The sequence below is a fragment of the Labrus bergylta genome, chromosome 1, assembly GCF_963930695.1.
Source record: "Labrus bergylta chromosome 1, fLabBer1.1, whole genome shotgun sequence".
In the NCBI taxonomy this organism is placed as follows: Eukaryota; Metazoa; Chordata; class Actinopteri; order Labriformes; family Labridae; genus Labrus; species Labrus bergylta.
The window spans coordinates 20,428,769-20,452,145 of NC_089195.1; the positions used below are offsets into that span (position 1 = coordinate 20,428,769).

Genomic DNA, 23,377 nt, shown 5'->3' on the forward strand with positions numbered 1-23,377 from the left:
TTTCCTGTAATGAAAAGTTCACCTGCAAAAATGAGCAAAACACTCAAATGATTTCCTTGTCAATAAGTTCCTCTAAATGTGTCACTGTTTTAACCTAGATTTGTTGCTAGCTTTAAAACAGCTAAGACACTTGGTGCAGTGTCATTAAAATACCATCCATAAAAGCTGTGATGGTGGTCACCTGTGCTCTGCAGCCTGCACTTTAGAAAGTCCAATCCACATGTTGTGTAATCGGTGGTTAAAGGTCTATGACTTTTTGTGAGTGGACTTAAAACATATCGAACAATTTCTAGCCCTGACACATGTCCGAACAATAAATTATAACATAAACTGATGTGAGCGTTTCACCTGCCTAAATACACAGAAGTGAAAGCATGAGTTACATGTGGATAAAGCAGACCACAGTGAAACTTCACATATGACTCATCTGTCACATGTGAAGGTGTGCTAAATTTGGTAAGAAGGTATCTGGAGCTGTCACAAAGGGAAAGGTTACGGTTGGTTTGTCTTGTTGCGCAACGTTAAGCTCAGTCAAGAACCGGGACCAACTTTGACATTAATACTGCAACAACAACACATCAATCAAACGTTTTTTGGTTTTTTTTAACCTTCTGTTAGGTTAACAAAACGAGGCGCTATTGTCTTAATATTCATATTTGATTATCACATAAAACCGAAAGTCTTTAACTTTATCAATGTTTCCTCTTTTCCTTGAACGAGTCAAAACCAGTTTTCACAGTGACGTTAGTTCATCAGATAAAGCTTAATAGCCTGCTAGAAATGTAAATAAAAACACTGTCATACCATCTTAAGAGGGTAAAGAAACACACCATATCAAGCCATTCAGCCAACACAATCATTGGTCATTGCACAACCTGTAGTAGTAAAACATCATCTCCATAAATGGACAGTGTCAGCTTTGAGGTAGAGAGAATGTATTTATTATTACACTCTGTGGGATACAGCTCCCAGCTGCTTTACAAAAACCTTTACAGTTGTAAATAAGAAAAAAAAATGTACAAAACATCTTCATACTAAATTGTTTATATTATTAGATACTTTGAGGTGAGTTTTGGTGACACAGGAGCATAAAAATCACTGTAAGGAGGAATTAAAGATAAAAAGAGGCACGAAAGTCCCGCTCCCAGTTCTTGTCGTTTTGCTCCTTTCTCCTACTATGTTCCTTCCTTTGTCCTTTCCCTCTTTTCTCCTGCTTCTGCTTGGAAGATTGTTTCACTGCGTCGGGATCCCTGGCTTGAAAGTGAGTAATTTTGGCTCTTTTTGCCTCTCCATACCCAAGGCCTGTCTGATCTCTTTTCAGCACTGTTGGCACTGGTTGTTTGGGCCCCTCTCCTTCTGGTCCCAGCCCCGTTCCTGGTTTCCAACCGCACTGGACCATCATCTTGTAGCTGTTGCTGGAGGGGGGGAGGCAGTAGTAAGGGGTGGGAGAAGGGCGTCGCAGACTGAACTGATGGAGAGTGGATGAAAGATGCGATGACAGGCTGTTGCTGTACTCGCTACAACACACGCTGCACCACTGAGGCGGGGGGGCACTGGGAACAAACAGAGGAAGAGACATTATTAGTGAGAGGAAAATGCTAAAGGAACTGTTTATAGAGTATTTAAGTCTTTTCAAAAAGACCAGCGTGTAGGATGGGCATATTATCTATCGACAAAACTAATATTAAATCTACCATCCTGTTTTCCTTACTGTAAAATCACCTGAAAATAATTTTGAGCTACCTTAGAGAGAGCTCTAAATCTACAGAGTGGGCAGGTTTCCTACAAGGAGTCCATCATTTTGCGGTGCAAGATTTTTTCAAAGCCTAAAATGGACAAAGCAAATCTTTTGGTGTTTTTTCTTTTTTCCTTCCAATTTTTTGTGACCCCAGTTCTTTGGTTCTCCTATATGTTCAGAGGGGCGAGGTGATAGTCAGCTGAAAACTGTTAAACCAAGATCTAACTTGCATCATTACATCCACCATTATATCAGATTTGTAACCAACCAAATATATAACCTAATTGCGATGAACTTGTGACACCAAATGCCACATTTGTATAGATATTTTGTGAAATAAGACTTTTCCCAATGTACTGTACTCACTGGGGTTTAGAGATGTATGCAACTTATAGTGAGCTAACCTGCTGTCAGGCTGTTCTTCGCTCTGAGGGCTTCTCCCGCAGCTCTCCAGCTCCTCCAACACCTCACTGTGGCCAGCTGGGGGGGAAAATCAATATGAATGAGAACATCGTCACTGCACACAACACAGAATTTAGTGTTGCTTACAGGATTTGTCATGGCTGTACCTTCAAGGGCCAGGTCTTTGGCATCCCTGCCCTGTGTGTCAACCACTCCGACCCAGGCGGCTCCGTGTTGCAGCAGCAGCTTCACTGCAGCTCTCTGTCCTGACCAGCTGGCACACATCACTGCTGTCCAAAAGTAAGTATCCTAAAGGGAAGACCGTTAAGATTAAATCAATACAAATAATATATTTCCTCCCTTCTTCAACCTGATCAGTAAGTGCTGTACCTGAAAGTTGATGTCTACCCCCTTTAGGAGCAGATCTCTGAGGCTTGAAATGTCCCCTTCATGGGCACAGCGCAGTAACCTGAGTCCAAGGAGCTCCATGGACCTCTCCGAGTTGTTTGTCTCTCTGCTTTGGTTTCCCTCACTTTCACCATCATTCCCTTGTTGGAGCACAGACTCAGTTTGACGCTGCGGCATCTCTGCAGCCCTGTCTCTCCTCCTCTCTCTTCTTCTGGAGCCTCTCTTCCTCTGGTGCTCTCTGCCATTCACATTGCTTCTTGAAGCCCTTGATGCATCTTGATCGGTATCCTCTTTTATAAGATGTTCGTAAAACTGCCTCACCTGTTCCCCACTGAAGGCGCTCCCTGTTTTTGAGTTGGTAGGTTCAGCAGATTCAATGCTGAAAATATCCTGCCCGCTAGCACGCGTAAAGCCAAGAGCAGCCATAGGAAGAGTCTGAGCTGGAGCTTTTTTTTTGGAGGATTTAAAAAGCTATTTGATGCAAATGAACCAGCTAACGTGGTCAGTGGTTCGAGCCGTCGATACAGTATGAACTTAAGGACTCACAGATAGTGTGGAGTTAAAGCTTAGTTTAGAAGCATTTAACATAACTAAATCAATAAAGTCATGTGTTAAAGTGGAGAACTAAACTAATCTTGGAAAAGCTCACACTCAACCTCATTAAGGACTTAGACCAGGTAACTCGACTCAGATTCTCCTTTGCTGAATCAGACTCGACTCAGACTCGGGACTCAACCCAAAATGGAGGTTTGGTGACTTGACTACAACACTGCCTTCCAGTGTATTGTTACCAACTTGTACTTTTAACCTCCCTTATTTAAGTTTTTTGTTACTTGTGGACCCTCATTAAAAAGTGTGTGGCACCTAATTGCCCTTGAGTGGCGTGAAACACAATTCAAAACATTAAATCTGTCCCTAGAGGTTAACTTCACTGAAAATTGAGTCCAAAGAACAAACAGTGTATACAGGTTTTGAGAGATCTGCTATTCCATCCAACTGATCTTCCATTTTTAACCTTTTTTGAAGAGCTGACTCGAGGATAAATGCACAAAAATTCGAATGTACCTGTACAGTCCTGTACCTCTGCAAATGGCAATACACTAACTAATATCTAATCTAATCTCAAACGTAAATACTAAAGCTACTCAACCGCTCTAGTCTCATGTTCATATACAGTTAAGTCATTGCTGTTAATGTTTCCCTGATGGGTACAATATTACCAATTTTATTTTTTGATTACTATTTATACTGTAAACCTAAACATATGCTCTTGATAACTTCACAATGGAGCTTGTTTGCAGTGTCTCTAAAACAGTATTGTGGATCAAACATGATGAAGTACTTACTTCAGTACTTGTGTCAACTTCTGATCAACGATTCATACGTTTTTTTGTTTTCCAGCTTCTTTGGATCCTACAGTTTGGACATAATGGCGAGCTCTTTATTGAGTGTGGATTTGGACACAATTAACAACCCCTCAAGTCCACTCATCACATATGCCAATAAGCTGTTCAGATTTCCCATACTTCTCTTTCTTTTCCAAGGTAAAGTTGTATCCATGACACCTTTTGTCTTATTTTGAATGAATATTTAAGTTTTCCATCTACATTTAGAGATGCTAACCACATGTCTATTTTCAGGGTGCTTTCCATTTGCTCTTCCGCTATTGGAGCTAATGGGTTTCTCATTGTTCCCCAAGAGTTCTACTAATTACTTTAAAAGGTTTGTGGAGAAGATCAGGCAGCAACGCAATGGAAACTCACAAAAGGTTTGTACAAAACACACCCTGAGATGGTCTATATATGGATAGAATGTTGCATCATTTTATAGTTATAGTGGGAAACACATCTCATGATAGTTAGGGTTTACCAGGTTCCATAAATTCAATAAAGAAACCATTATCTGATAGTTGCTTAACAATCTCAGCTGAAGATTACTTTCATAGAGTTTCCCATTAAATCATGTTATTTAAAATGGGGTCTGCCCAGTTGTCATGAAAACTGAGATGTTCATATCTTTTAGATTCCCCAAGATATTTTAGGTCTTCTTTGTGGCTTCTGTAGCTTTCCAGGATCTTTCCATCATAGATTAGGCTCTTGTAACTAAACACTGGGAAACACTGGAAAGTAAATCTACCTTTTTTGCAAACTGCTGTTTCAATCTGACAAAAAAAGGACTTCACTGAATTTCAAGTCCATCATAAAAAATTTGATGTTGACTAAATGACTTGTTTTCAGAATTCAAGAGATATGCTTCAAAATATGATTGACAGCCAGACCGACAATAAATCCAAGAAAGAAGGGGAGAATAAAAGTAAGACGACGTCACACAAATTCATGCTTGTGAATTCACACCAGAGGTCTGCCTCCTTTCATCTTACTCCCCGTTGGTGCATCCTGTCTGCCCTTACAGAGCTGACTGATCATGAGATCATTTCTCAAGTGACCATGTTTGTGTTCGCTGGTTACGAGACAAGCGCCACAACTCTCACTTTCCTTGCCTACACTTTGGCCCAAAACCCTGCAGTCATGAAACGCCTACAGGAGGAGATAGATGTCACCTTTCCTGATATGGTTGTTTATTCTATTTTTATATTTTTATTAAAGAATCTAGTTACAGTTGTTTCTGCATTGTGTTTAATCAAACTGTTATCTTTAACCCCTTTACAGGGTCCAGTCCAGTATGAAGCCCTGATGCAGATGGAGTACTTGGACAGCGTGGTCAATGAGTGTTTGAGGTTAAAGAGTATTTTCTTGTGCAAGTTGGCAAGGCCAACCCTAGATATTTTGTTCAATTTTGTTTTGTAGTCATCAAATTGTTGAAATGAAAATGTTCTGTTCTCCATGTAAGCCATGTTTGCTTAGTTTGTAGGATGATATTAGAAAATTGTGATGGTTTATTTCAAATAACTATAATGACACTGTTTTTGTTGTTAATGCAAGAATAGGTAGGTTTAGATTGAATGTTTGTTCCAATAAAAACCAACATTATTTAAATATATTCCTTCTTTGTCATAAGGCTCTACCCTCCAGCTGCACGTCTGGAACGAGTGGCTAAAGAAAAAGTAAAGATCAACGGGATCACAATCCCAAAAGACATGCTTGTGATGGTTCCAGTCTACGCTCTGCACCACGACCCCGAGCTTTGGGCAGAGCCCAAAGAGTTCAGACCTGACAGGTAGAGAGTTTATGTGTACTGTTAACTTTTCTTAGTGACTAACTATTAATCCTTCTCTGAAGCAACTTTTAATTCCAAGTATCAGTGAGCTACAAAATATTGAAGAAATTGTTGTTCAAACTTTGAACATTTTTACAGACAGGTGAAACCAATTAAAAGCCAATGCTTCCTATAGTATTAATTCTTTATGAATTTAATTTGTGTTTCTTTAAGATTTAGTAAGGAGAACAAGCAGAACATTAGGCCATACACTTACTTGCCGTTTGGGGCTGGGCCGAGGAACTGTATTGGAATGCGATTTGCTCTGCTGATGGTTAAACTGGCCTTGGTGGAAGTGTTGCAAAACTACAGCTTCTCAGTCTGTGATGAGACAGAGGTAATTTCATTATTATTTAAGCATTCTTTGGTTAACATGGTCAACATGATTTCTTTTGCATAATAAACGATATAATTATTTTAAGAGAGAGCATCTGATTCAGTCAGTATGATGCTTTTCCTAGATCCCTTTGAAGATGGACCCTGAAGGCCTCGTTGGACCATTGAAACCAATCAAACTGAAGGTGGTGACACGATCAAACCAGTGCAACTAGAGATTGGTCCGGGTCAAACAGCTCTTGTGGTTGAACAATCATATAAATGAGTAACTTAAGTAACTAAAAATGCTTATTTAGTTTACGACTGACATTTTTCATCTGTACTTTCAGTTTATATTTTGATAACCAATCAAGCTTCAAACCCAGTACTCTGGTTGGATAAGAGGTATTCCATGATTGCTAACATAGAGCATAACAGCACTGGGAATGATATCGTTGTGTATCTCTGCCTCAGTCGGGTGTTTAAAATTGTGTTAATTAACATTATGATGGTGTTTGTCTTGACTGATCACGCTGGAACCTCTGAATCATGGAGGCAACTTAAGCAACTGCCAACAGACTCTTATTTCACTGCCTACATGATCAAATGAAACATACAGGTGAATGCAAACTAAACAAAGTAGGTGGCCTGCTGAATTGGTGACATACACAAAGTTACAAAAGTGCAGGAGAAGGTTTTGGTTGCTCAGCGACTGTTCAACTCTAAGCGAGAAAAATAACTTGTTATAATTTGTTGTTTCTTGTTTTGTTTCCTAACACAAAGTTCAGAATTTAAATACACTAATCTAAAGTAAATTATCCAGCACATTAAGTGTTGATTAAAAATAAAGAACACCATTGTGACCAGTGGCAGATGTGTCAGGGACACAACACTGTTAACATTCTTCTGTTAAATATAGTTCACTGCGCTTACCTAATAAATGGAGAATATGACAAATGTTTCTGTTCATCTCAGAAGACTCATTGTGCTTTATGTGGAATTATTCTTTGTGAAGCCTGTTCTTTTACATTTTGATTAAAGGGTATTCATCTGTCCAGTATCAGAAGTCTCACTCACAATTTTCCTGTAATGAAAAGTTCACCTGCAAAAATGAGCAAAACACTCAAATGATTTCCTTGTCAATAAGTTCCTCTAAATGTGTCACTGTTTTAACCTAGATTTGTTGCTAGCTTTAAAACAGCTAAGACACTTGGTGCAGTGTCATTAAAATACCATCCATAAAAGCTGTGATGGTGGTCACCTGTGCTCTGCAGCCTGCACTTTAGAAAGTCCAATCCACATGTTGTGTAATCGGTGGTTAAAGGTCTATGACTTTTTGTGAGTGGACTTAAAACATATCGAACAATTTCTAGCCCTGACACATGTCCGAACAATAAATTATAACATAAACTGATGTGAGCGTTTCACCTGCCTAAATACACAGAAGTGAAAGCATGAGTTACATGTGGATAAAGCAGACCACAGTGAAACTTCACATATGACTCATCTGTCACATGTGAAGGTGTGCTAAATTTGGTAAGAAGGTATCTGGAGCTGTCACAAAGGGAAAGGTTACGGTTGGTTTGTCTTGTTGCGCAACGTTAAGCTCAGTCAAGAACCGGGACCAACTTTGACATTAATACTGCAACAACAACACATCAATCAAACGTTTTTTGGTTTTTTTTAACCTTCTGTTAGGTTAACAAAACGAGGCGCTATTGTCTTAATATTCATATTTGATTATCACATAAAACCGAAAGTCTTTAACTTTATCAATGTTTCCTCTTTTCCTTGAACGAGTCAAAACCAGTTTTCACAGTGACGTTAGTTCATCAGATAAAGCTTAATAGCCTGCTAGAAATGTAAATAAAAACACTGTCATACCATCTTAAGAGGGTAAAGAAACACACCATATCAAGCCATTCAGCCAACACAATCATTGGTCATTGCACAACCTGTAGTAGTAAAACATCATCTCCATAAATGGACAGTGTCAGCTTTGAGGTAGAGAGAATGTATTTATTATTACACTCTGTGGGATACAGCTCCCAGCTGCTTTACAAAAACCTTTACAGTTGTAAATAAGAAAAAAAAATGTACAAAACATCTTCATACTAAATTGTTTATATTATTAGATACTTTGAGGTGAGTTTTGGTGACACAGGAGCATAAAAATCACTGTAAGGAGGAATTAAAGATAAAAAGAGGCACGAAAGTCCCGCTCCCAGTTCTTGTCGTTTTGCTCCTTTCTCCTACTATGTTCCTTCCTTTGTCCTTTCCCTCTTTTCTCCTGCTTCTGCTTGGAAGATTGTTTCACTGCGTCGGGATCCCTGGCTTGAAAGTGAGTAATTTTGGCTCTTTTTGCCTCTCCATACCCAAGGCCTGTCTGATCTCTTTTCAGCACTGTTGGCACTGGTTGTTTGGGCCCCTCTCCTTCTGGTCCCAGCCCCGTTCCTGGTTTCCAACCGCACTGGACCATCATCTTGTAGCTGTTGCTGGAGGGGGGGAGGCAGTAGTAAGGGGTGGGAGAAGGGCGTCGCAGACTGAACTGATGGAGAGTGGATGAAAGATGCGATGACAGGCTGTTGCTGTACTCGCTACAACACACGCTGCACCACTGAGGCGGGGGGGCACTGGGAACAAACAGAGGAAGAGACATTATTAGTGAGAGGAAAATGCTAAAGGAACTGTTTATAGAGTATTTAAGTCTTTTCAAAAAGACCAGCGTGTAGGATGGGCATATTATCTATCGACAAAACTAATATTAAATCTACCATCCTGTTTTCCTTACTGTAAAATCACCTGAAAATAATTTTGAGCTACCTTAGAGAGAGCTCTAAATCTACAGAGTGGGCAGGTTTCCTACAAGGAGTCCATCATTTTGCGGTGCAAGATTTTTTCAAAGCCTAAAATGGACAAAGCAAATCTTTTGGTGTTTTTTCTTTTTTCCTTCCAATTTTTTGTGACCCCAGTTCTTTGGTTCTCCTATATGTTCAGAGGGGCGAGGTGATAGTCAGCTGAAAACTGTTAAACCAAGATCTAACTTGCATCATTACATCCACCATTATATCAGATTTGTAACCAACCAAATATATAACCTAATTGCGATGAACTTGTGACACCAAATGCCACATTTGTATAGATATTTTGTGAAATAAGACTTTTCCCAATGTACTGTACTCACTGGGGTTTAGAGATGTATGCAACTTATAGTGAGCTAACCTGCTGTCAGGCTGTTCTTCGCTCTGAGGGCTTCTCCCGCAGCTCTCCAGCTCCTCCAACACCTCACTGTGGCCAGCTGGGGGGGAAAATCAATATGAATGAGAACATCGTCACTGCACACAACACAGAATTTAGTGTTGCTTACAGGATTTGTCATGGCTGTACCTTCAAGGGCCAGGTCTTTGGCATCCCTGCCCTGTGTGTCAACCACTCCGACCCAGGCGGCTCCGTGTTGCAGCAGCAGCTTCACTGCAGCTCTCTGTCCTGACCAGCTGGCACACATCACTGCTGTCCAAAAGTAAGTATCCTAAAGGGAAGACCGTTAAGATTAAATCAATACAAATAATATATTTCCTCCCTTCTTCAACCTGATCAGTAAGTGCTGTACCTGAAAGTTGATGTCTACCCCCTTTAGGAGCAGATCTCTGAGGCTTGAAATGTCCCCTTCATGGGCACAGCGCAGTAACCTGAGTCCAAGGAGCTCCATGGACCTCTCCGAGTTGTTTGTCTCTCTGCTTTGGTTTCCCTCACTTTCACCATCATTCCCTTGTTGGAGCACAGACTCAGTTTGACGCTGCGGCATCTCTGCAGCCCTGTCTCTCCTCCTCTCTCTTCTTCTGGAGCCTCTCTTCCTCTGGTGCTCTCTGCCATTCACATTGCTTCTTGAAGCCCTTGATGCATCTTGATCGGTATCCTCTTTTATAAGATGTTCGTAAAACTGCCTCACCTGTTCCCCACTGAAGGCGCTCCCTGTTTTTGAGTTGGTAGGTTCAGCAGATTCAATGCTGAAAATATCCTGCCCGCTAGCACGCGTAAAGCCAAGAGCAGCCATAGGAAGAGTCTGAGCTGGAGCTTTTTTTTTGGAGGATTTAAAAAGCTATTTGATGCAAATGAACCAGCTAACGTGGTCAGTGGTTCGAGCCGTCGAGGTTACACTGACACATCATTTCTTCCATTACATTTGAAAAAAAACAATAACCAGACCGACTTTTACCCGATAAACAAACCCTGATAGCCCACAAAAGCTTCTTCTAGTTTACAAGAGCTCATTTCCTGTTTGTAAACATTATTAGAAGTTAGTTACACTGCCCCCTAAAGTCCTGGATGTTCCCATTTCCATTGAATCAACTTCACCTACTTGAGTAGAAGGTTTCGATACCCTTGTGTAAAATTTTGCATTTCAAATTCCATTGAAGTGGAAAAATGTCAGACAACTGTCATTATTTACATTTATAATTATCATAAGTAGAATCAGATTCTTCGCACTTAACATATTTGGAAATATGTTTTTAAAGGCAGTCATGCATACATTTTAAGCAGCATTTAATGTTTCATCTGGTCTATGTAAATCTTTGAAATGAATTGTTAGTCAGGTGACTGTGACAGTGAATCACACTTTACATTGTATGTTTTACTGTAAAATCTTAATCTGCTGGGTAACCTTTATCAGTCACTATCAATTACTTTTGCGCTTTACATTAGTACAGGGGTGTCCAAAGTGCGGCCCCGAGGGCCATTTGCGGCCCTTGAGGGGATTTTTTGCGGCCCGTGACTTCAAATGAAGAATCAGAAGATTTTGGCCCGAGGCCTTGATTAAGATTGGCACATTATCTTATTTTTCTTTTTCATGTTAACAAGGGCTGAACAATATTCCTAAAATAAAAAATGTTCAGTAACATGTATGTTTGTTTTTTTTTTTTTTTTTAAATCTACAGCTTTTACCATTTTTCACATTTTTTGTAAACTATGAAAGTTTTTGCAAACAAGCGGACTGTTGTTTAACCATTTAATGACCTGAGCTAAACGCAGAAAGCGTTCCAAAAAAATGAACCACGTTGCAGGATTGATTCTGAGAAAAAAACAAATAAAGTAGAACAAAGAAATCAAAATATTTGATTTCCTTTTATTAAAGGGTTTCTTTAGCGAGCCTTTTGATTCTGATCTACAAAGCCGTACTATTTTTTCAACTATATTCTAAAAAACAAAACCTGTGGCCCGCGAGCGATTCTAACATGACAATTTTGGCCCACAAGAAAAAAGTTTGGACACCACTGCTTTAGTGCAATATTTCCCTGAGGTACATTAGGAACTTCATACCTAACTGTGGTCTTGTCAAAGTATGACACACTTTTAGTGTCAGCAGCACCCTCATGTGGTCAGCTTGTAATTAGACCTTCAAAGTTTTTTACTCCTTATACATTCAATAAAAATATAATATTGTTGTTTGCAAAGAGGAAAATATAAATTTGCATCCCTTAAATAGATTTTTACATTTAAAATAATTTTTGATGTACACAAGTTCAGTCCTTTATTCAAAAAAATAGTCTTAATAAAATATATGATTGATGTATAATTAGCCAATAATTTAGATATACATGTACAGATACCATTTAGGTTTGTTTGATTTAGTTTAAACCTTATTGACAAGCATTTAACATACTGTATGCAGCTTTCATGTTTATCATTCACAAACTTTGTTCATGAAACTCGTTACATGAGTAATAGTTTATTTTTATGGCACTTTTGTATGTACAAGTACAAAATGCTCAGTTACAGCGAAGCTTAAACGTCTTTAACAAAAAAAAAATTAAAGTACAATATCATGATGTCACATACTGCGATAGCGAGGACAACACATATATGGCAAGTGTCTTTTAAGTAACAACAGATCATATACATTTTTACCGGCAGACTCAAATGACGTCAACCAATCTACAAGGCAAGAATTTAGTTCTGATCTCAACTTGTTAGTGTGGCAAGTTTTAGTGTGCAATATTTGTATTAAGGACGAGTCAGGCACAAGAGTGAGGGAGATGATTAATCATGCAGAGCCTCTGGAAAAAGTGTTGACGTAATGACACTGAAGAGTCTGGTTTGAAACTCATAAAAAAATAAAAAAATTAAAACACCCAGCACAGCAGTGACATGATTTGATGACAAAATTGACTACTTACACTCAGAGAGAAATCAGTGATTTTCCCATGTCTTCCCCCTTATCCACAAAGGAGAAAAGTGCCCCCAAATGCTCCACATTTATGAGCTTGTTTACAAAGAAGCCAGGGAAGTAAAGGAAGTTTCCTGTATTGAGCAGCCATTCATATCAGACCATCCTTAAACACACAAATGTTTGTAGTGCATCATCCTCATTTTAACATCAGAAAATCACTGTCACAACTAACTTTTATGGCATTTGAAGTGTTTATGGTAGGCTAAGTTTTCTGAATTTAACTTTCATAATGTTTTTTTATTCTTTCTTGGAAAAAATGAGAAGAAATAAACAAATTATACTCCAACACTGTAACAATCAACACATATTAGGACCTGTGTCCACCTAGCGTTTTTTTCTGGGCAGAAAAGCGCTGGCACGTCTGTCTTGTCTCTATCACAACAACCTTTTGACAAGGCAGCTATATGACCGACTGTTACTTTTTACTGTATGTTTTTAATTTTGATTGTTTATTTCCCAATCAGACACGGAGCAAAGAGCATGTGTGTACAAGACACGAACCGTAGGAGAGAAAAATACAAGAAATATCATACATTTGGAAAGAGTGCCGGTGACCTCAACAGCGCCTTAAATGAAAAGTTGAAAGATTTTCAACTTGAGCGCTTGGAAAAAAAAGACGCTGGGTGCTGCACTTTTTCTCCAGGCTGCTGCTGTTTTTATCTTATTGAAAAAAAGATGCTGGCGCTCAGAAAAATACGCTTAGTGGACACGGGGCCTTAGGCTTTAAAGGCATAATCTGTGACTATCAGAGGGTCCAGTACATGTAGCACTTAAGCACGAGTCTCTCAGACCAATACAAAACTTATATTTGGACAAACCTCCTCTGTACCTCAGCACACTAACCATTGGAGAGAGAGGGGTTTACTTGTATGAAACAAGTTTGAGCTTCTGAGTGACACATAAACAAGCTGAAGCAAGCGTCACGTAGTCTGAAGGAATGAAGAGCTAACAACGATAAACGTAGAGGGAGTTCGACTTTTTTTTAACAATATATACTGTATGCTAAGATACATTTGATTTCTGCACCTTCTCGTGTGTCTTACCTTTAATAATCAACAATACGCAAGACACGGCTGACTTTCAACTCAATTCGATTTTATGTGCTCTCAGTTTAAGCCAACACCTCAAAGTGTTCCCTAATTTAGAAGAGATGTTATGGCCCAGGCTGTGCTGGTAAATTTAAAAAAGCCCTACAAACATGCAAAATCACCGTAACAATCATTCAGAAGCAGCTACCAAAGCTTCTGTTACTACAGAATCTTATTAGTGGAATTTACTGATATGTCTGTTTCTGTCCCCAGTCTGTGTGAAGGTCTGTCCACAGTGGGGACAGGAGTACGGCCTCTCCCCCGTGTGTATCCTCATGTGAACATTCAGTTTGTCTTTGCTAATAAAGCGTTTGCTGCAGCAGGTGCAGGCATATGGTTTGTCCCCCGTGTGATAGCGTTGGTGCATTTTCAGCTCCGTCATGCGGCCGTAAGTCCTTCCGCACTCTGGGCACTCGTAGCTGGGCCGCACCTCCAAGTGCTGCCTGCTGTGCAGCCGCAGCCCGCTGGATGACCTGAAGGTCTTGTTGCACTGTGAGCACTGGAAGGGTTTCTCTCCGGTGTGGATGTGGGCGTGCAGCTTGAGGCTGGCAGCCGAGGGGAAGCCGTTGCCGCAGATGGAGCAGAGGTGGGGTCTCTCTCCTGTGTGGATGCTCAGGTGCTTATCCAACTTGTTCTTGTTCAGGAAGGTCTTGCCGCAGATGGGGCAGTTCAGCGGCTGCTCGCCCTCGTGTGAGATCATGTGGTCTGTTAGCTCGATCAGAGAACAGAAGGCACTGTCACACCGAGTGCACGAGTATGGTCGCTGCTTCTTGAATTTCCTGTGTTTGAGGCAGTGTTGATCTAGATCTTCCTTCTCCTCAAAGGTCTCAATACAACATGTGCACTGGTATGGTCTTTCTTCCTTATGAGTCCGCAGGTGATACTTAAAAGCTGTAATCTGTAAAAAGACGCTGTCACAGTGTGGACATCTGGATTCTCGTCTGTCGTGGACCATGATGTGCCTTTTATAGTGAGACAGCTTGATGAAGCGTTTACGGCACAATGAACAGTAGTACTGCTCATTCTGGTGGCCCTGCTCGTGCTTTTTCAGCGCATACTCCACCTTAAACTTCTTACCACAGGTGTTGCATGTGTATGTCTTTTCATGAGCCCCCATGTGTGCCTCAAGTTCTTCAGGACTACTGAACTTTTCGTCACATTTTGGACAAGTCCCATTGTTTTCTTTCACGTGAACCTCCAAGTGTTTGTTGAGGTCTTCTGGGAAAGCGAAAGTCTTCTGACAATCGGGACATGTGTAACACTCGCTATTCGACGCTTTACGATGACTCATTATGTGTCTTTTCAAATGATACATTCTACCAAATACTTTCCCGCAGTCGGCACAGACAAGGCTTCGAGGGTTGTTAATTTTTTTGTGTATTTTGAGATGACTCACAAGCGCAGACTTCTCCTTGAATTGTTTATCGCATGCGAGACACGTTAGGCCTTCCACAGCGTGAGTCCTCTTGTGTGTTTTCAGTTCAAGCCAGCTACTTAAACTTTTCCCACATTTAGGACAGATGTACTGACCAAGGTCGTGCTTGTTCCTCAGGTGTCTGGTCATGTGGTAGGACTGGCTGAAGGTCAAAGAGCAGACTGGGCAGCTGAACGGTTTCTCCTTCGTATGAGTTCTCATGTGTCTGGCAAGTTTGTTTGACCCCCGGAATCGTCTGTTGGGACATTGGGGACAGACATGCTCCTTGGATTTAGTCTTAGTTGTGACTTTCTCTTTCTCTGCACCTCTATCTTCAGATTCAGCTTCATTTATATCCTTCTTTTCAGTCTTAAACATAACTTCAGACCCTTTTTCCTCAGAGTCACTGTGACAAATGTCATCACTAATTTCAGGAACATTATCATTGCAAGCATCACTCTCAGGATATTCTCCTGTTGATGATTGGATTATTTCTCCACTATTCACCTCATCACTTTCCTGGGAACTCTGTCCCTCTATCTGGTTTGACTGGTCTTTGCTGTGTGATAACAAATGAGTGAAATATGCGCCTTCCTTTGTAAACTCTTCATGACAAACTGGACACAACTGAACTCTTGGTCCGTGTGTTCTTTTGTGACTTTGCAGCTCTGAGTAGGTCTCTAAACTTTTCCCACAGGTGGAGCAGATGTGAGGGCCTGCACTGTGCTGGTTCCTCATGTGTCGTGTCATGTGATACGACTGGCTGAAAGTCGTCGCGCAGATGGGGCAGTTGAATGGTTTCTCCTTGGTGTGCGTCCGCATGTGTCTGGCCAGCTTGTGTGCATCTCTGAAGCGTCTGTTGTCACAGATGGGACAGTAGGGCCCTTTAAGTTTAGTCGAAGACGTGACAAAGTCTTCGTCTTCTTCATCATCATCATCATCGTCATCAACGCCATCACTTGCTTTTTCAGAAACGTCTTCCTCCATCCTCTGTGATAATGACACGGCTGAATCATCATCCTCCGTGTTAATACTGTATTTATCACAAGCCAGATTAGTCTCCTCAGTATTATTAGAATTATCTTCCACATTGTCGCTGTAATACAGCATATCGTTCATGTAATAATAATTATCTTTGTATCTTGATGGTCTCGGAGAGATTTTAGTCGTACATGGTTCAGTTTTACTATTTGCCTTTTTCTCTCCTTTTCGAGGTCGACCCCTTTTGGCCTTTTTTTGAACAGGAGGGTTAAACACGTCTCCGATACCAACACTGACTGTGGCATTGCTGGATATATCACAAGCCAGATCCATCTCATCATCATTATTAAAATGTTCTTCCTCATTGCCACTATAATACAGCATATCATCCATGTAACAATATTTATCTTTGCATCTAGATGGTCTCGGTGTGATTTTAGTCAAGAGTGATTCAGTCTTAATTTTTGCCCTACTCTCCCCTTTCCGAGGTCGTCCTCTTTTGGCCTTTTTTTGAACAGGAGGATCAAAATCGTCTTCGATGTCCACGCTGACCTCGTGAATACCAAACAGTTCACTTTTCTCAGACTCGACCTCTTTACCAATTACTAACGCTCTATCCAAGGTCAGAGTTGCTCTCTCCAACAGCAGCCTCTCTTTGAGCTGAGGGCAGTTTGTTTTCTTGATCAGTTGATCCAGGATAAGTTTGTCTTGTGAGTCTTCAAAGTTGCAAGGCCTCAGCAGTTCTTCTAACGCAGACACAAACTGATCAACAGTCTCTTCAGGGGCCTGAGCCCTCTGGTAAAATTTGAGGCGATACATCTGAAAGGTCTGATCAGCGCTAAAGTGAACAGTCAGTGCTGAAATAGCTTCTGCATACATGGTTTCACTTTGGATCAGTGCTGTAAATATACGCTGACCCTCTAGACCGAGGCAGTTCTGCAAGAGCAAACACTTACTGGAGTCACTGAGCTCGTGTTCGTTGAGCGCTTCGACATAGTGTTCAAAAGCTTTAAGCCACTTATGCCAAAACATAGAGGGTTTCCCAGGCACAGTTAAGAAAGGTGGAGGTGGGGACAGGATTATTAGTAGTGGCTCTGGCAGTGGCTCCAAGGAGAAGTCTTGTTTCGTCACTTCCTCATCAACTTCAACAGTCACTTCCCCCATTGTTAGTTTTTAGTGTGTTTTTTCCCCCCACTAAGGCTGATTGTTTATCTCCTTGAACTTGGGTCAGAGTCATTGACTTAAGATGTCACCCATGTTGTGTTGTGTTCAGGCGCCTGATGTTTCATCTCACTCAGTCAGTCTGGGAAACTGGGGGAAAAACAAACAAATACATTTTAGGCTCAATTTTGTAATTACTTTCTGTTGCACAAAAATAAATACTGAATTTACAGTTGATAAGGTACACCTCACTATACGCAATGCCATTTTTAAAAACTAAAGACCAGCAATAAAAGGACATTTAAAAAAATAATGGGATTAAGCCTCAATCACTAATCAATGAGACTGATTAAAAACAATTAACAATCAGTAGTATTCATCTGTTGGTGTGTGGATAGTATTTCATCAAATAAAAGTGAAAATGATATTAGGGATAACACCCGAATAGTCAAACACTAATGATCATCGCAGAGGCAAAAAAGTACGTCATACGTCTGCTCAAGAAATTTACTTAAGGACAATTTTGTGGTACTGTTCACTACTTTTCAGAGGCAAGCATCGTTAGCATTAACCTAGAACAGGGATGGGCAAATTTGGTCACAGCGAGGGCCACATTCGTTTAATTCTCACTGCCTGGGGGGCCAAATTGTAGAATACAAAAAACGATTAAAGTCGATTATGTCTCAAATTGAACTCAACATATACCAGTGATCAAATATTATCATGGACATATTTCTGGTTTTCATGATTTCATGGTAGATTTTGTCATGTTTTCCAATTAATTGATATGTAAAAATTGACCCTGAGGGCCGCAGGTGGCCCCCGGGCCGCCAGTTGCCCACCCCTGACCTAGAACATTAACATTGACTAAAACAAAAATAAATACAATCCCCTGACAAAAGACCAACGGATTTTCATTTAACACTTGAGGTACAAGGACTTAAAATATTCCAATATTCCACATAAAAAGGGGAGAAAACTGAAAAGTTCTAATAACACCTTTCCTCCACCAGCTACAACAACGTAGGACAACGTGTCCTGTTGATATTTTAATAACATTTAGCAGATTACACGTTTACACCAACTCTAACATCAAAAGGATTTTAAATGCATGACTTTTACTGGTATTTAAGTATTTTATCTTTGAAATAAAACCTGAGTTTGACCACCTCAGTACTGTGAGACCTTTGAGTCGCCAGTGATTCGGTCGATTCGGGGCCCTGTCAGGGTGTTGGGGGCCCTATCAGGGGTTTAGGGGCCCTGTCAGGGTGTTGGGGGCCCTATCAGGGGTTTAGGGGCCCTGTCAGGGGGGTTAGGGGCCCTGTCAGGGGGGTTAGGGGACCTATCAGGGGTTTAGGGGCCCTGTCAGGGGGGTTAGGGGCCCTGTCAGGGGGTTAGGGGACCCTGTCAGGGGGGTTAGGGGACCCTGAGTGAGGTAAGCAATTCAGATGTTTCACAGCGAGGTTTGCACTGTTGACTTGTGGCTTTTATTCAACCCTGTCCAAACATATTGGATACATATCTACGATTTGCGATCAACAAATCCCAGTTAACTCAAAATGTGACAATTGCGACCACAGTCGTGCTCACGGATACAAAACGTCGTATTTCAGCGACGCACTCCTGCAAGGTCGAAAGCGACATTTCCAAGGCATGTATCCGCTCACAGCTGAGTAACGCTGACATAATATCGAGATGACTTGTAATAAGAAATTGGAAGCAGACAAAACTCACCAAAGCAAAGTGGGTCACAAGTCACGACAGACAGAAGCTAACGTTAGCCAGCTCCGTATCCAAGAGCCGTGCGGGGTGGAGAGATCCTTTTTTTATATCTGCAGATTCAGCTCGCTGCAGCTCTGCGGTGTTTTAAATCTTGTATTTTTTCTATGATTGTGATTTTAATGTTGAGATGACTCTAAAACATTGAAAGGCAAAGCATGAAGTGGAAAACATATCCGCCATGCTGACTGTTCTTCTTCTTTACATTACAATTCCGTTTTTTTGGTTTGTTTTTTTTAACCACCGCCCTACAGCGCCGCCTGCTGGATGTGAAACAAATTACACCGGCCATTCAAGCAAACCCCTTTAGGATTCTTTTTTTTGTTGATTTGGAGCCAGCTTTTTTAAAATCCAGAATGTTTTTGAAACCATACATTTATTTATGTTTAGTTGTGCTTTTGTTTTGCTGTCACCTTATCAATTAAAGCAATGATTGACATCTAAAAAACTGTTAAACTGCACCATAAATCATTTTCAGTTTACCTCTATTTTGTTAAAGTAGAGAAAGAAATATCAGGAAAACAAGAAAAACTCAAGAAAAAAACTCTAATCTGTGTTCCTGGTACATTACACATATAAAATAACTTTAACAAACCCTTTATTTAATATCATGTGGCAGTTTGTGAGAAGCACACCCCATCTACTCTGAATGCACTTTGAGTTATCTCTTACACAACTATTAAATAATTCAACTAAAGGCCATTTTCCTAAATGCAGGATTGTATTCAAGGAAAGTCAACCTAAGTCTCCCACAGGCTCTTAAATACTAAAATACTGGATAATCATAATAGAAAACAACTGAAAAAGCAGTGGTCCCCCCTTGTTTTTCTACTATTAATGAAAGACACTAACAAACCAGTTTAACAGGGTTCAGCGAAGCAGTTCAAGGGTCAAGTTCAGGTACAGAATGTTATGGTACATTTTAGTTCCGTAAATTTAATGTTGGGGAAGATCCAAGGAGACATGTTAACTGTCTCAGGACTAAATACTTAATCATGTCATGTTTATTATGACGTGTGCTGATGCCCACTTGGCCGGGCCTCCTTTGAGAAAGAGATCTTGATCTCAATGGGTCAGATACCTGGTTAAATAAAGGTTACATAAAGAAAACTAAGACACACCGTTAAACAATGACCATTTATTCACTCACTGTATGAAACTCAAAAAAAGCTTGACAGAGTGAGGAAGGAGAATCTTTAAATTATACATGAGAAAAAAAACGTACAATGACTTTAGTGTGCACTTGAAGAGAGGTACAAAGTACACGTGTCGGCCTGGTTGCAGACAAAAGGGCTCTATGGTTAAAAGTTCACTCACACTCAGTTGAAACAAGAATGATTCTGAAAAATATCTTGTTATGCTGCTTCACAATCACTTCACTGCTGCTGCTGATGATTAATGTTTAACAATCCTCTCTTCATCTTTCCCCTCTTGTCAGTCAGTGTAGCTGAAGACTTCCTCCAGTGCTGTTTTCCTAACATTTCCTTTGAATTACAAAAACATGGTCCAACTAACCACAACAGCACACACATAAAAAGGGTTTCCCTGTACAAAATCAATCTTAAAAATACAAACTGACATACAATGGCACGCTTTTCTTTGCAGTGAAGAATAGAGAGAAGAACACGTGTCGGACTCAAACAGACACTCAAACTATTAAAAAATTAAACTTGGACAGGATTGAGATGAAATGTGGGGGGTTGGGCTCAGTGCAAGTTTTATGGCTTGGGAGGCCGTGGATTAAGTGACGCTGACAACAGGCAGTAGACAGTAAAAAAACTTGTTTTTCATATATTTCTATCTTAAATATCACATTGCTTTCAGAAACCACTCTCACTGAGAGTGCCTTAAACTGTGAGAATCCTCCTGCCTCAATCGTGCTCCATCCAGGATCAAGTTCAAATACGCTGATTATTGATTGTTATCTTTTTTTTTTCTTTTCCTCTGTGTGGTGGTATTTTAAAGCTGACATCTCTGTGTGTGCACAAGAACAAGTCTGTCAACAAAAGCTGCTCTCCTCTGCGCCGTCCTCCTCATCCTTAAAGTTCATCTCTTCCGAAAGGCCTGAGTGCGTGTCTGTGAGTTTGTGCACTTCACTGTGAATACAGAAAAGATGAAGCGTTGTGCAGTAATTTTAGGTTCCACCTGCTCAAGGGTGAATTCTCTCTTCGACAAAAGACTGAAGTAGTCCACGTTTTTAGCTCTCCATGGTGAGTCTCTGGAACAGGCATGATTTCTGGTGAGTGTTAAGAGTAATTGTGTGTGTGAGCACAGTGACACAGAGGCCTAAAAGAGTAGGAGAGCGACTCACACTCGCTCTACAACACAGTGAGGATCTTGGTGAAGAAGGGAAGAAGGCAAGTGAGAAGTGTAGGTTTAGTCTTTGGGGCCTTGAGGGCCATTTTGTCACCAGTCCGTCCCACGTCTCCTCATCTTGTCCTCCCCCACCGCAAGCTCCCTCTCCTCTTGTTCATACACACACTGCCCCCCACCTCCTTCATTTTGTGTACATGTGTATTTAAATTTGTGCAGATTATGCCTCTACAGTCAAACAAAGGACGAGAATCCCGTCACAGGCGTGCGGGATCCCGGCGGGTTGGTGTTAGGGTTGACATGTGTGTGTGCAGGCTGCCCTGTGGGTGTGTATGCTCCACCTGTGCTGTGCTGGGTGACCACTGTCTGGTAGTAGGGCTCCGTGTCTGCAGTGGCACACTCCTCGTAAGGAAAAGGATTGCTAACGGCTTTAAGGCCTTTGGGCTGCCGCTTCCACGAGTTGTAGTAGGTGGGGTCACTCATGTAGTGGTTGACAAACGAGTGCTTGGGCTGCTCGTCCTCATAGTCGCTGTCTGTTAACTGGATACAAACACAAACATAGCATAGTTCAGAATCAGCATTGAACATTTTGAAGAAGGTTGTTGAGAGCTCATGGATTTTAGCCAATTTTCTTTTCTAAATTCTCAACCTTTCCTTTTTTGGCTTACATCACAACATAAAGAACTTCAGTTCTATTAAATGTTCACCAAACATATTCACAATATGCATGACAGAACTGAGCGTAAATGGAAGATTTACCTGAATTTCTTTTCCTCATTTCAAACTAATTGATAGTTGCAAATAGTTGCATTGTGGTCTAACAGTTACACCAACAAAGTAAGTACTGAAAGATGATCAGAACATCTGCAGCATACTGAGTAGGAGTTAGGAAATAAACAATGGGACTGAATCAAGAGTACAAAACACCAAGTAAAATGTAGCTGATTATTAGTTGGTTGTTGCTAAAATGTAATTGTTGTGTTTTTGGGTTCTGTGGCGAAGAAGTCTCAGGCCATAAACATTAAGGGTACATGATGAGTTTTTTTAACGCATATGTCATATTTATGGTGTGTTTAAATTCATCTTTGACGACCGATTGACAACAGGCCAATAAATGAAGTGAGACAGGGAGATAGACACAGAAAGAGAGAGAGAGAGAGAGAGAGAGAGAGAAGTATAAAGAGAGAGTGGGAGAGAGCTACCTCTGACTCAGAGACCTCAGTGGGTTTCTCAGTGAGTGTGGTGCTCTCCGTCAGCACGGCTCCGTTATAGTTGTTACAAATGTCCTCATCAGAGTAGTGAAGAACTCCTGGACTCGGCCTGGGAGGAGACCTGAACAAACACACGCACATTAACCATGAATGTAACATCTAAAAAATAATAATAATAAGGGATCAAGAAAGATGGGTGTGCGTCTTTGTGAGTGAATAAGAGTGTACACACCTGGTGCCATTCTTTTTCAGGAAGGCGTTCTTGGTGTTGAGTGTTCTGCTGTTGAGCTCCAGAGCGGTGAACCCTCCATTGTCCAGTGTCACTGACTCCTCTGCTGTGGACATGTGCTTCGCTGGAGGAAACAAAATAACGGTTTCAGAGAAAAACAAAAGTGAAAGCATATTTTTGTGCTGTAGAGTTTATTCAGCTACCCCTCAGTCCTGAGAATGAAAAGCAAATGGCAGCAGAAAGCATACTGTGGCACTCAGATAATATCACACAGAAAATACATTTTAATTTATTCACCAATAAACATAAACATAGAAAAAAACATCAAATTTTCTATCGTTGCCTGCATCCTGATCATTCTCTCCCCCCTTTTCTGTTTGTTCATTCATCCAGCCTTCTGCAGAGCCTCCTCATGGCGTTTCATCGCCCCGCTGCACAGAGGTTGTGCCAAGGTTTCCCTGGCAGCTCTGATTAACAGCTGTCCTGATGTAACCTGCACTTGTAAGTGCTAACCTTGAATTACAGATGTTGTCATGCACACACACATGCGCACACATACACACACACACACACACACACACACACACACACACACACACACACACACACACACACACACACACACACACACACACACACACACACACACACACACACACAAACACACACACACACACACAAAAAAACAATGGCCGTCTGTGCACTGCTGCAGTTACAACTGAGGACATCAGGACATCACTAGAAGCCTGAGAGGAGGAGAAACTCTGATAAAACCAGGAAGAAAGCTTTAGAAGAGAGGCTGGGATAAACATCACACAACAAAAGCATGTTCATGTCCTGAGGAGGAGGGAGTTTAACACTAATATTCTTGAGTAAGACACTGAGGCCTTGAG

The 23,377-nt window shown here is 40.9% G+C and overlaps 5 protein-coding genes across 7 annotated transcripts in view; 1 reads left to right on the plus strand and 4 right to left on the minus strand.

The window, feature by feature from the left end:
- Positions 1-918: 918 nt before the first annotated feature.
- On the minus strand, positions 919-3,081 carry LOC109988268 (G patch domain and ankyrin repeat-containing protein 1). The gene is made up of 4 exons (XM_065956097.1): positions 2,531-3,081; positions 2,308-2,449; positions 2,143-2,218; positions 919-1,553 (listed from the first exon to the last, which is right to left on the minus strand). The coding sequence occupies exons 1-4, from the start codon at positions 2,972-2,974 to the stop codon at positions 1,112-1,114; spliced, it is 1,104 nt and encodes a 367-aa protein (XP_065812169.1). The 5' UTR covers positions 2,975-3,081; the 3' UTR covers positions 919-1,111.
- Positions 3,082-3,327: 246 nt separating this feature from the next.
- On the plus strand, positions 3,328-7,040 carry LOC109988266 (cytochrome P450 3A56-like). The gene is made up of 8 exons (XM_029278429.2): positions 3,328-4,092; positions 4,189-4,316; positions 4,786-4,861; positions 4,961-5,121; positions 5,218-5,285; positions 5,567-5,725; positions 5,939-6,101; positions 6,226-7,040. Exons 1-8 carry the CDS (start codon positions 3,753-3,755, stop codon positions 6,313-6,315), a joined length of 1,185 nt encoding a protein of 394 aa, XP_029134262.2. The 5' UTR covers positions 3,328-3,752; the 3' UTR covers positions 6,316-7,040.
- A 1,037-nt stretch (positions 7,041-8,077) lies between these two features.
- Positions 8,078-10,359, minus strand: LOC109988269 (G patch domain and ankyrin repeat-containing protein 1). The gene is made up of 4 exons (XM_065956102.1): positions 9,690-10,359; positions 9,467-9,608; positions 9,302-9,377; positions 8,078-8,712 (listed from the first exon to the last, which is right to left on the minus strand). Exons 1-4 carry the CDS (start codon positions 10,131-10,133, stop codon positions 8,271-8,273), a joined length of 1,104 nt encoding a protein of 367 aa, XP_065812174.1. The 5' UTR covers positions 10,134-10,359; the 3' UTR covers positions 8,078-8,270.
- A 1,432-nt stretch (positions 10,360-11,791) lies between these two features.
- On the minus strand, positions 11,792-18,921 carry LOC109988298 (zinc finger protein 585A). The gene is made up of 2 exons (XM_020639744.3): positions 18,687-18,921; positions 11,792-17,102 (listed from the first exon to the last, which is right to left on the minus strand). The coding sequence occupies exon 2, from the start codon at positions 16,953-16,955 to the stop codon at positions 13,572-13,574; it is 3,384 nt and encodes a 1,127-aa protein (XP_020495400.2). The 5' UTR covers positions 16,956-17,102; positions 18,687-18,921; the 3' UTR covers positions 11,792-13,571.
- Positions 18,922-19,854: 933 nt separating this feature from the next.
- The window catches only part of LOC109988283 (protein sidekick-1), a 194,673-nt gene continuing 191,150 nt past the window's right edge, over positions 19,855-23,377 (minus strand). For 2 of the 3 annotated variants that reach the window (XM_020639724.3, XM_065956106.1), the window contains 3 exons: positions 22,488-22,608; positions 22,247-22,376; positions 19,855-21,584 (listed from right to left, as the gene is read on the minus strand). In XM_020639724.3, the coding sequence (XP_020495380.2) occupies positions 21,279-21,584; positions 22,247-22,376; positions 22,488-22,608 (557 nt within the window). In that variant the 3' untranslated portion in view covers positions 19,855-21,278. The remainder of the gene's footprint in view (positions 21,585-22,246; positions 22,377-22,487; positions 22,609-23,377) is intronic. The other variant, XM_065956112.1, reaches the window with a different exon arrangement.

Bases quoted from the DNA above. Each gene is read 5' to 3' on its own strand.
- LOC109988268 (XM_065956097.1), bottom strand. From the start codon at position 2,974: ATGGCTGCTCTTGGCTTTACGCGTGCTAGCGGGCAGGATATTTTCAGC. The intron at 2,219-2,307 runs GTACAGCCATGA...TTTCCCCCCCAG, and splicing joins CAAAGACCTGGCCCTTGAAG to CTGGCCACAGTGAGGTGTTG. The intron at 1,554-2,142 runs GTTAGCTCACTA...GTTTGTTCCCAG, and splicing joins GAAGAACAGCCTGACAGCAG to TGCCCCCCCGCCTCAGTGGT.
- LOC109988266 (XM_029278429.2), top strand. From the start codon at position 3,753: ATGGGTACAATATTACCAATTTTATTTTTTGATTACTATTTATACTGT. The intron at 5,286-5,566 runs GTTAAAGAGTAT...CTTTGTCATAAG, and splicing joins GTGGTCAATGAGTGTTTGAG to GCTCTACCCTCCAGCTGCAC. The intron at 6,102-6,225 runs GTAATTTCATTA...TGCTTTTCCTAG, and splicing joins CAGTCTGTGATGAGACAGAG to ATCCCTTTGAAGATGGACCC.
- LOC109988269 (XM_065956102.1), bottom strand. From the start codon at position 10,133: ATGGCTGCTCTTGGCTTTACGCGTGCTAGCGGGCAGGATATTTTCAGC. The intron at 9,609-9,689 runs GTACAGCACTTA...TCTTCCCTTTAG, and splicing joins GGGTAGACATCAACTTTCAG to GATACTTACTTTTGGACAGC. The intron at 9,378-9,466 runs GTACAGCCATGA...TTTCCCCCCCAG, and splicing joins CAAAGACCTGGCCCTTGAAG to CTGGCCACAGTGAGGTGTTG.
- LOC109988298 (XM_020639744.3), bottom strand. From the start codon at position 16,955: ATGGGGGAAGTGACTGTTGAAGTTGATGAGGAAGTGACGAAACAAGAC.